The sequence below is a fragment of the Lissotriton helveticus genome, chromosome 1_1 (genome assembly GCF_964261635.1).
Source record: "Lissotriton helveticus chromosome 1_1, aLisHel1.1, whole genome shotgun sequence".
In the NCBI taxonomy this organism is placed as follows: Eukaryota; Metazoa; Chordata; class Amphibia; order Caudata; family Salamandridae; genus Lissotriton; species Lissotriton helveticus.
The window spans coordinates 260,476,954-260,489,222 of record NC_136057.1 but is presented as its reverse complement, the minus strand read 5'-3'; the positions used below and the strand labels follow the sequence as shown (position 1 = coordinate 260,489,222).

The window sequence follows — 12,269 nt, the reverse complement described above, 5'->3', positions numbered from 1 at the left end:
TGTCTTATCCCTGCTGATAGGAAAGCAACAGGGCAGGGGATATTCACTTTACTGTATGGTCTATATATACACCTACCACGAAGTCAGTATAAAAAAACTGAATGGTATCCATTACCATGGCATTGATGCTGCTGAAGACACAGGATGAAGGTCTTTGACCAAATCTCCAGATTGACAATTTTCGCAATTTTCATGCAGCTTCTTCAGTACAAATGACCTGGACCATATATTAATATAATCGGATCTATATATTAAGTTCAGTGTAAAATAAATAATTAGGTGATAAAAATGTTACAATTTGTGAAAAATGTGTTTTAAAAGTACTTAATGTACATGGTAGACAGAACTAAGTACAAATGATCAAGCTGCAATTTCTAAGAAGGGGTGAGAAGGGTCACTGCATAATAACACCCTTTGTCCTGTGAAAAAGAAAACAAATATTCTTGTTATTCAGGAAAGGCGGCCATGTTTGCACCAGCTGTGTAATGGCAATGACACGATGGGAACATTCCTCAGATAACCTAGACAGATAGGAGAAAACTCATCAAGCAGGAAATGCACCTTTATATTTGCATGCAACCGAGGAGTGAAACCAGTCTAGTAAGCCTAGATACAGGAAATATAGGGGGACCAGAAAGTGCATTCAATTATTTGCATAAGACTGCTAATACATAGGAGAGTAGAATATCACTGACATACAGTCAGTTTTTAACAGTGAAGCTTGCTGACCCTGCTTTGCCAGGTAAGAAATTTGCTCTTTGAGCAGGGAGTTAAACTGTTACTAACCCTTGCATTCTTCTACAAGGGCACTGTGTGGAGAAATGGGACAGTGTGTGGCAAGGAGACTCCGCTGTGTGTGGTGGGAAGGGGATGCATTGCAGGAGAGCTCAGGGTAAGGCTCCTTCTCAAGAAGGGGGGACCAGAGAGTTGGAGGTAGCTTAAAGGAAGGGATGCGTTTCCATTGCCACAAGATGCTGCCTTAGCATACTTGTTATTTTGCTTTAAATGTGCAAAGTTGTGAGGTGACAGATGGTGTAATTTAGCACACACATAATGTACAAAGGTGTAATTCTTAAACAGTATTTTGACTACAGTGCTGGAACTTAAATGCTGGAAATTTTGGGGCAGATTTATCAATATTTTGCATAGCACAATGTAGCAAGAGAACTTGCTGTGCTGTGTGAAATGGAGAGGGCAGGAATGTACTGTATCTACCAGGGAATGCACCATATCCGCTATTTCCCTGTGGTGACGCACTATGAGCTGGCTAGCGCCTATGCTGCTATCTACTCCTTGTGCAAGGGTGCCTGTGTTGCAGGCAGGAACGTTTTGATGCATGAAGGAATACCTCCTGCACAAAAACAACCTTTAGAGGTGTTTTCCTCTTTTCTAAGTGTGATGTAGAATGCAGCACACTTAGACAGAGGAAACAATACAACGAAATAAACATATTTCTACTCGCTGCACTTCTATCAGGAAAGCTTATATTTCTGATGCAATCTTAGGTTTCCTGTTTTGATACATTTCAGAATGCACCAAATAGCACAGGCGGATAAGTGGGAACACTTACACTCCAACCTTGTAATGCCTTCTTGGCACAGTGTAACGCAAGGCAGCGACTTATGCAGCCTTGCGTTATTCTAGATTTACCAAGCCACGCAGACCACACAATCCTTTGGAAAATGCAGCACTTGGACACTCTAGTGATAAGAATTGCCTGATAAATATTTGTGAACTGCTACGCAGTATCTTCTTGGTTTGGCAGAAAACAGACAACAAGTGAATTCACTATTATTTAACTGCTTCTATAAAGCATGTTTACATCCGAGTAGTGTTTGTGAGCTCTAGTTGGTGTGAGAGATTTTCTAAACAATGGGATAATTTGTTGTTAACTTGATTTTTCTTTACTTTTGGTGACTGAAATTTCTGGACTTGAAAAATGCTCGCCTGGTATTGCCTCTGGGGAGGGCGATGTTTTCTCTTGCTCCGGACCTCATTGTAGAGAGAAATGCAATGCTGCCATGGTACCACAGGAGTGTCCCTAAAGTAGTTGGGTTAGAGCAGTTTCATCTCTTGCGAACGAGATTGTTAATGTTTTGAGGATTAGTAATGTTGGGGCATATTATCAAGGACCGGTGTTAAAATTATCGCCGTTTTATCGGCAGGAAACTGCCGATAAAACGGCGATAATGGGCTTGATAATACGCCCTTGTTAATTCCCATTGAAGCCCGTGTTCTGATGTTAACATGGGCTTCTACGGGAATTAACAAGGGTGTATTATCAAGTCCATTATCGCCGCTATATCGGCAGTTTCCTGCCGATAAAACAGCGATAATTTTAACACCGGTCCTTGATAATATGCCCCGTTATTCCTCATTAATGGCATGCTGTACCTAATCGGTCTGTGGAACAGTTTGTCCTACTACCTTTGATGTGCATGTTGTATGTCTGAGTAGTGTGTATTCTGTGACATAATAACTGCTGGTACATATGTTTGTCTCTGAAACCCACAGTACCAAACTTGTCTAATTCTGATTCCACCTCATGCATCTTTCATCCACCACCATAGACATGCTGCTCATAACTCTCACTTGTGCAGGCTCCTTTTCCTCCCTGAACCAAAGAGAAGTACAGAATCGCACACACTAAGTCCATACAGTTGAAATCAGTCAGAATAAGTGAATTGAGATAGTCAAAACAGCAAAGTCCATAGCATTCTTATTTTTTCGTGTTTTTTTTTATTCCTTAAACCTTCCAATATACCTGGTGTTGTGCAGACAGCAGCAGTCAACACATGTTTCGTCGTGTGGACTTTCCAATGCTGAAAGTTCTATCGAAAGAGCCGTAGGTAAAGATGTCCTCTGAATCCCAAGAACAAGCTGATATTCTAAACTGATTGATCAATATATAAATAATTTGTAATTCATATTGGCACCCTTCTCCTGCAATTTTACATTGAGGTCGATTTCCTAAGTACACTTTTAACTCCTCATACTCAGAGATTGGCACATATGCATATGGATCTTACTAGATGGTTTGCCTAAAAACATTGAGCGGTCATAGATTGTGTACATGCACATGTAATAATATATATAATTATTATTTTGTTACACCTTTATGCCAATCATTAATTTCTGAGTAGACACTCACAGTTAGTTGAATTTAGTTGAATTTACTACTTTTGGTATTCACAGAAGTTAGGATTTTGTCTTAAGTTTATCTTAAGACAAACTTAAGACAGACTTAAGACAAAATCCTAACTTCTGTGAGTACCAAAAGTAGTAAGTTCATCCTGTGAATGCCAAAAGTAGTGAGTGCATTCTGTGAATACCAAAATAGTAGTAAGTTTAGGATTGAGTATTAAGTTTATTCTGTGAATCGGGCCCTATATATAAAAACGAAAATATGTCTGTTTGTCCTTTATGCATTGCTACACCATTCATCCGATCGCCATGAAACTTTGGGAAGTTGTCGAGTACACTCCCGCAAAGGTTTCTGGCAAAAAATAAATAAATAAATACATTAAAAAAAAAAAATTAAAAAAATTGTTAAAAGTTGTTGAGTACACTTCCGCGAAGGTTTCTGGCAAAAAATAAAAAATAAAAATAAGAATTTATTAAATATCGGCCCACCTGCCCCCCAGGGCCCTCATAATCTTTCCAATACTGAACGTTTAAAGTTTACGGTGCAACTCGCTTTTGCAATGACCATCAACAAAGCACAAGGACAATCGCTGCAAGTGTGTGGACTACATTTGGAGAATCCGTGCTTCTCACATGGACAACTGTATGTGGCCAGCTCATGCGTCGGCAAACCTTCTGGTTTATTCGTGTACGCACCAGACGGAAAAACAAAAAATACCGTGTATCCACAAGCACTCGATAAATAAACAGAATTAAAACAACACTTTAAAATGTTTTCCATATTAAAATGAATGCGTTTCAATAAAAATGACACAATGTAAATTGAATGTTATCATAACAAGTTTCATTAAATTTCCATTCTTCTGAGATCGCAGCAACACGCGACGGGTAAGCTAGTACTTGAATAAAAATAAAAACAACATAAAAGATACATAAATGTACTTAAAAAGCAATTGTGCTTGATAAACAGTAGCTGGAGTAAATGACTAGAGACTTTATTATAGAATCCTTGTGCTATCATTTCGAATGCATATTGACAACCTGCAAATCAAATTAAATTCCCAAAATGAATGTGTTAACCCCTTCACTGCGGGGCTGTTTCCCCCGCTGTGCTGAGGGGTGGGGGGAGTGCGCACAGCGCCCCGGTGCTCATGACGAGCTCAGCTCATCATGAGTCACGGCGCTCCGGTGCTCATGGAGTCACGGCGCTCCGGTGCTCATGACGAGCTGAGCTCGTCGTGGCCACACCCGTTCCCATGGAATGCTCAGCACAGCAGAGGAATCAGCCCAGCGTGCCAGCGTTCCATTTAACGGGCGCGGTCATGACGAGCTCAGCTTGTCATGAGCACCGGAGCACCATGGCTCATGACGAGCTGAGCTTGACATGAGCACATGAGGGGTTAAAGATAGATTACATTGTCTTAGTGTCCGGTCCATATTTCAACTCCATGGATTGCATGGTATCACATCAATGCCATGGTGGAAGCAGAATCAATTCTTATCTCTAACTGTTCACTTATGTTAAATGAATGGACACGAGGCATCTCAGCGGGCCCTCACATGTTCCATAATCTGACAACTTAACTCTCTGGTGGTACTGCCAAAATAGATCTGCTCACAACCACTTGATCTGCATCTGTCCTCAGCTGCTTAAGCCGTGTACAGGAAAAACAAAGGCCACGCTACTCACATGGAAATAGGGTATCCAATATGTAACAAGGAACAATGGTTCCTGTGGACAATTTGTAATATCTGATAATAGTTGGCCCAATGGCAGTTCTTATGGGTAGAGAGATGTCAAAGAGAGAAATAAAACTACACACAACAAGACAGTCAAGAATATTTGCTATTTTAGTAATTACATATTCAAGCTAATCAAGTGCGTGGTGTACCATGTGAACATAGTGCCTACATATCAAAAAGTGACAGTTTGTGACTTAAATAGGTTTAGAAAGTATACAAAAACCACCATAGAATTAATATTTAATAGTTAATAACAGCCTTCTAGTACAATAGAAGGGGCTGGAGAATGGTTCGCTTTAGATACATGCCGATGGTGTTTCTTCCCCACAAACAATAGGGGATCTCTTCAGGACCTAACAATAAGGTATACCTGAGAAAAATAATCAAATGATAATTAAGTGGGCCAGAATGGAGAAAAACTCAAAAGGTAGTATGATGACTAACGGCTGTACCTGAATAAATATGGTATGTTAGGAATATTTTTAGAGCGCGTAGCTACCCGTAGTAGTCCTAGCACTAGCGGAAGCATCAGACAGTTGACAACAGCTTAGTAAGTGGGGTTTTGAAAAAGCCATGATTTCAAGAATTTACGGAAGGGCAGGAGGTTGGGTTCTGAATGCAGATGGGGGGGAAGAGCATTCCAGAATTTGGCAGCGTTATAGTGGAACTACCGACCACCACTTTTTGCCCTTTTGATTATGGGGATTGAAGCTAGGTAGAGGTAGGTTGAACGGAGGCATCTGCTGGGCATCTTAAGAAGCAAACATGCTGCACAATTCAGGGTGATTTGCAGTTTGGTTATGGTTGCCCATGGGGCTCCTAAATACAGAGCATGTCCGTGATCGAGACGTGTGAGGATTAGGGCCAGGATCATAAGTCTACTTGCGGGAAGGGAAGGAGCGGATGGATTTTGAGAAGCAGTCATAGGATGCCGTAGCATGAGGCGGCCAGTTTTGGCTCTTGATGATCAAATTTAAGTGGCCAATCTAACCACATATCTAGACTTTTGGTCTGCTTTTTGGCAAGGGGGGACCGAGACAGCTTGGCCATACTAATCCAAAGCCAGAAATGGGTGGGTTACCCTGCAGCATAAGTTCCGTCTTTTCACCATTAAGTTTAAGGTTTGAGGATTCCATCCATTTTAGCTACTTTTTCCAAACAGGGACACAGGCAGGGCAGAGAGTTTTCTGGATGATTTAAGGCCACAACTAATTGGGTGTCATCGGCGTACGTGACTATCTCAATTCCAAAAGGAAAGACAATCTGTGCCAGGGGACTCATATAAATGTTAAACAGTGTCAGACTCAGGGACGAACCCTGAGGGATGCCGCAACTGAGTGACATACATATGAATCAACTGTCAAAGTTGTGAGGTGCACACCAAACGGAAGTGCATTCTGAGAAAAGGTACTCACATGGGGCCCACCTCGGCACTCGTCGGGAGAGAGAAATAAAAAGTACATGTGAGCCCTAATATGATACGAAGAGGAGCAATTGGCATACGAAGAGGAGCGTATTGATCTGTAACTCACCCCTGTGTGAGGAAGGGAGCTGACAGTCCTTGAGGCTTATTGTATAGTGGTATACATCCATATTAGATAGATTACATGACAATCCAAGTTGAACATTATCATCTATGAGAAGAAAGGGGAGGGAGAATGAAATGGGGCTGCAGTGCACAATGCTGCCTGTCTCAAGAGATGTCAGTGTTATCAAGCAAGAATGAAGAGTTCTCAAGGGACTTACCCAAAATAGGAGAGCTGGAGAAGATTCATCTCATAAATAATTTTGAGTCAGGCTGCCATAGTCAACCTCACTATTTCTCCGATGTCACAGAGTAATGAAATCAAAAAGTAAATCAGTTCAATAGAGTGGCTACAAAACTAAGACATTCTTCAGCTGTTTTCAGTCAGTCAGAGTTGGCCTGTTCTATCCATCGGCATTCTAATCTTTGTAGGATCTGCGATAGGTCTCCTCCTCTTTCAGGAGTGGTTGCCATGTTGATAACTTGCAATTTGAGATCATTCACTGAATGGCTCTTTTCAATGAAGTGAGTTACCAAAGGTGCATTCAGTACAGCGCATCTAATTCTGCTGCGATGTTGCCAGATGCGTGTCTTGATTGTTGTTAATTTTGCCCAATATAAGGCAACTGGCATGGACACCATATGCAGTAGACTACATTACGTGCAAAAAAAATTCAGTTCTTGCCTGAAGCTACTGTGTTCAAAAACCTTTTTGTCAAAGGAAAAAGTGCAGGCAATACAATTGCTGCATCGGAAGTGTCCTTTCACTTCTGGAAGCCCCCAGGCTGATTCTAGTGTTCTAGGTTTATGACTGGAGCTGCATTGTGTGGACGAGTGCACCAGATGGTCTTTGATATTTTTCCCATGTTTGAACTCAAACATTGGGGATTCAATTGTGGGATCAATGTTTCTAATAAGATGCCAGTTTTTTTTTAAACAAATTGCGGATCTTGTTTGTAAGAGTGCCAAATGTGGTAACACAAATCAATTTCTGAAGAGGGGCTTTGTTTTTGGTAATGAGTAATTGTCCTATATTATACACATTGTCCACAAGAACCCAGCTGCATAAGCAGCATGTGCAACTACTAAAAAGAAGCATCAATGGCAGAGGCATCTGTATGTGCAGGGATTCCATTATAGTGTGCCTTAACCCCATCAACCCGCAGTTAAACTGTACATCCATTACATTCTTTGCAGTGGCCATTACTAAGAAGCCATGGGTTGTTTGATGGCCATAAAATGGGGCTCGGTGATATTCATGGGGAACAGAAGACCCCCGTGTTCTGGCCTATTTGCATACAATTAATTACTAGCCAGGGGTCACTCAAATTTTGAAAAACCTGACCTGGGTTGCATCTACTGCAGAAAAAGTCCACATGGCCAAGCTCATGCACAAACAATACTCTAGTTTCTTGAGCTTGAGATGCGCCAGGAAAGATACAGCACGCAAGTTTATCCTTGCGCCACCCATGATGTGCTGCATTTACAATGTGGCGCACCATGGCACAGGAATAAGCAGATGCGTGTCGCATGTAGGGCGTGAAGTTGGCGCAGTGCTGAAGTTGTGTTGTGTGCGGCACGCAACTCCAGCAGGATTCCAACTTGCCCTATCTCTAACGTGGTGCGTCAAGCCTTACGCCTGCTCCAAGCAGGCGCAGGGTTTTGAAGCATCAGCGTTGGGAAAGTGACTCAGTGAAATCTTGTAGATTTCACTGAGTCACTTTTCAGGGGCGTTCCTGCGACGGAACGCCCCCCCCCTGTGTGGAAACGCCCACATGAAACCTGACGCAGGTTTCATGTGGCGCAGGGCCTTACACCGTGATGCATCTCCATAGATGCGTCACAATGTAAGTATGTCGCAACGTGGCGCAGGGTTTACGCCGCCGCTGCGTCACAGAAGTGACGCAACGGAGGCGCATAAGTGCCGCAAGTCCGACATAAATCTACCCCTTTGTCTGACAGTTTATAAAACGTTTTTTTTGTGATCCAGAATTTGTGGTATATTTGAAAAAAGTGATTTTATTTATGCCAAATTTATAAGTGGTGCGAGTTGTACAAGTGAAACCAGATGGTTGAGCTGACGTCCTGGTTCTCTAGTTGAAGGGGCAATGTAGCTTACAATCGCTTTGCTCATTCAATGACACCTTTACTGACTTTCAACCCTCATGCAGAAGTCTGTGTCCATCTAAAGACCACAACCGTTTCCATATAGTCATCCTATGACAATCATCTTCTTGGACCGCCAGTAGACACCCTCACATGTACTCTTGTCAATTCAGCGCCACAAGCAATAGTCATTCCACATCTTTCCCTTTGGAGCAATAGACAATCTCCTTCCTAGAAAAAGTGTTTTTCCTCCTATTCATCTCTCAATCCCTGTTCACGTCAACTTCTAAACTACATAAGGAGATTGAGTTCCTTGCCAGTTCCTCTTTCAGTAAGCGGTAGGCACTTGAAAAGATAAATAAACCCGTCCTTTCAGGCACTTGGCTATTTCTCAATACTCCTCCATTTAGCTTCCTTTGGGTGGCTTATAGCTTCATACCTCCTTGGGTAGAAATCGGCTTGTGTTGAGATTTTGCTATAGAAAAATTGTTCAACAGGAAATATAGCAGCCTAAACGTGATTTGCATGTTTTTACTTTGTTACTGTGTGGTGAAGGCTGACTAAAATATATTTACCCACTTTACGAACCGCCCTGAACTCGTCACAAGGAAATCACTAAAAACGCCTAATTGTACTTGTTTTCAGAAACCATGAAGATATTCGGCATTCTGCTGCTCTTCTCGATCATAGAAGGTTTGTGATTTATGTTTTTCGTAAAATGAAGTGTTGCTAGTTGCATTGCCCTATAGGTAATGACTAACCATGTAGCTATTTTATACATTCAATAATATTCAACCTGATGGGACTTTGCATATATTTTGTTTTAATTCTGGAATGACACATTAGTGAGAAGTGAAATGCTTGCATATTCATGTTTTCTTAGAATAGCTCCATGCAGGAAAGATAAGGTGTTGGGACATTGAACATTTTAATTGAGAGATCTTGCAAACATCAAAAAATATGCCGGCGAATTAGAGCACATTAGCACATAGACATTCAAACAAAGTAAATAAAATAGTCACTAACCCTGCTGCATGTCCTCTTTGCTCCAGTCTAGGTGTTCTTCTCTCCTCCAGGGGGGGCCCAGACAAAGCCCCTAATCAATCCTGGAGCTGTACTTATGCTGTTAACCAGCAAAAGAGAAGCGCCAGGATTCGGTGGAGGGGGCTCTGTCGGTGCCCCCAAGAGCACTGGAGGGCTGTGCTTGCCCTCAACCCTGCTGAATGAGACAGCTGGGGTACAAAGGCTTAAAGTGCACTTGCCTAGCTGGCGGTGGCAAGACAGTCAACCAAAGTGGCATGTGCACTTTAAATTCAAGTGGCTAGCCCACCAGTCCTCCTTGCTGCTGCCACTCCCGCCCCGTCCTGACACTCAGCACAGGATGCCTGGGAGTACTTTAATTAGTGGGGCGACGCTTCCCCTCTTGTTCACCAGCCCTTCTCCCCCAGTAAAACTTGACAAATTTTACCTGCCAAAATGTTCCTGGAGAAAAGAGCGAGGCATATGGTAAATACCTCAAAACACATAAGTCCAATTCCTGTGCAAACAGTTCTTTGCAAGGGGATCAGAAGAGAATGGGCCACTTCCATTGAGGGCCAAAAAAGAGTCTACCAAAAGGGAGACAAGAGGTGCAGTGGCAAAGCAATTGCAACATGTTTCCTAATGCAAGCAGGGAAAGTGGTCTCCCATCTCTTGGTTTGTTAGTAGATAACAGATATACTTTGAGTCCAGGGGCCCTCCTACCCCCATAGCCCTGGTACCAATGCACCTGCTGTACTGTGGATAGTTATAACGAAGAGGAAGATAGACTCTATACATGAAGAGGCTTGGGAGAGAATGGTGGAGTGCAGTCTGAAGTACAGGCATTGGAAGCAGGTGTCTGGGGGGAGTGTAACACTGATGCGTAATCAAGAGAGAGAGGTAGGACCAGAAAGCTAGTCCATGTCCCCGGTTAATATATGATTAAATCAAAAAGAGACTAGCTCAAGTTACTTTTAGGGGAGGGGGAAGACTCTGATATGTTTTGTCACGGAGTGTGAACACCCAGCAGGTGTGTTCAAAAAGCCCTCACCCACCAACCTGGTTGGTGGCATGCTTCATCATCGGGCCCACCTAGTGGCACCTAGCGTGCCCCGGGTGTGCTTCAACGCCTGACTACAGCGGAGCTGGTATTTTACTGAGTGTGCGGTGAAGATAGTTAAGGAAGTGATGTTAAAACGGCTGAACGGTGGTCCCAGTACCCGAAGGTAAAATTGGACTTTAATACCTGGGCCTCCGTCAGCGGTTAAAAATAAGGCAAGGGGATGTAAGAGGCGAGTTACGACCTCTCACATCCAATGGGTCAACATGTTTCAGCCAGTGCCTTATGACTAGACTGGCTTTCTTCAGGACCTAAAATAAGTGAGTGCAAATTACCTAGTGGGGGTGTAGGGGAGACTATGTGTCTACACGCCCTAAAGTGTATCTACGTGTGAGAGGGGGATTCCCTTCTCAAGACCACGCAAGTTATTTGCTCAGTCTGACCTCAAGGTTGGGAGGTGGCAAAAGGCTTGACCAGTACTTCTGGGTTGAGCCTGCTCTGGACCTGTAGTGCCTCCTTCGCATACCGGTATGCGAAGGAGGCACTACAGGTCCAGAGCAGGCTCAACCCAGAAGTACTGGTCAAGCCTTTTGCCACCTCCCAACCTTGAGGTCAGACTGAGCAAATAACTTGCGTGGTCTTGAGAAGGGAATCCCCCTCTCACACGTAGATACACTTTAGGGCGTGTAGACACATAGTCTCCCCTACACCCCCACTAGGTAATTTGCACTCACTTATTTTAGGTCCTGAAGAAAGCCAGTCTAGTCATAAGGCACTGGCTGAAACATGTTGACCCATTGGATGTGAGAGGTCGTAACTCGCCTCTTACATCCCCTTGCCTTATTTTTAACCGCTGACGGAGGCCCAGGTATTAAAGTCCAATTTTACCTTCGGGTACTGGGACCACCGTTCAGCCGTTTTAACATCACTTCCTTAACTATCTTCACCGCACACTCAGTAAAATACCAGCTCCGCTGTAGTCAGGCGTTGAAGCACACCCGGGGCACGCTAGGTGCCACTAGGTGGGCCCGATGATGAAGCATGCCACCAACCAGGTTGGTGGGTGAGGGCTTTTTGAACACACCTGCTGGGTGTTCACACTCCGTGACAAAACATATCAGGGAGTGTAACACTGCCAAAAGTAACCATGCTGGAGTTCAAAAGGCGGATGAGCAATAAAGATGCCTTTACATTTTGTCTTTATCCTGTCACATGCACTGTGAATTTAGTGACAAAGGTCAAATGTCGGGCTATGACTTTTGATAAGTCGATGATTAGTCAGAAACTGGTGCTTATTTTTATTTCTCTTACACAAAGTGGGAGGATTTTCTAAAAGTGGCCTAGGTGATTATCTTGCAGGGATCCAGGAAGTGAAAGTAAAGGCTTTAAGAAATCTGATTATTTAATAACATGCAACACCATTTAAATACCTCTTATCAATGATACATTTATTTCAAAAGATACAAGCAAATAGAAATGCAGACATAAATCATATTTTTGTAACTAAAAAAAAAAGTGCTGTCGGTGAACGACAATGCATTTCCACACCTGGGCGGTATTATCAAGACAGCACACTTTCCCTATTTGGGCCCTGGCACACCTCTCCGAAGGTGTGCAGGGTGCAATCAGGGATAGGCACCATATTAGAAAGAATGCGTTACCCCCGGGCAG

At 43.0% G+C, this 12,269-nt stretch overlaps 1 protein-coding gene across 1 annotated transcript in view; it reads left to right on the top strand.

Annotated features, from left to right (window-relative positions):
• The first annotated feature begins 680 nt into the window (after nt 1-680).
• Nucleotides 681-12,269, top strand: part of LOC144769208 (echinoidin-like) — a 141,789-nt gene continuing 130,200 nt past the window's right edge. The window contains exons 1-2 of the mRNA XM_078653236.1: nt 681-742; nt 9,164-9,211. Of these exons, the coding sequence (XP_078509362.1) occupies nt 9,169-9,211 (43 nt within the window). The 5' untranslated portion in view covers nt 681-742; nt 9,164-9,168. The remainder of the gene's footprint in view (nt 743-9,163; nt 9,212-12,269) is intronic.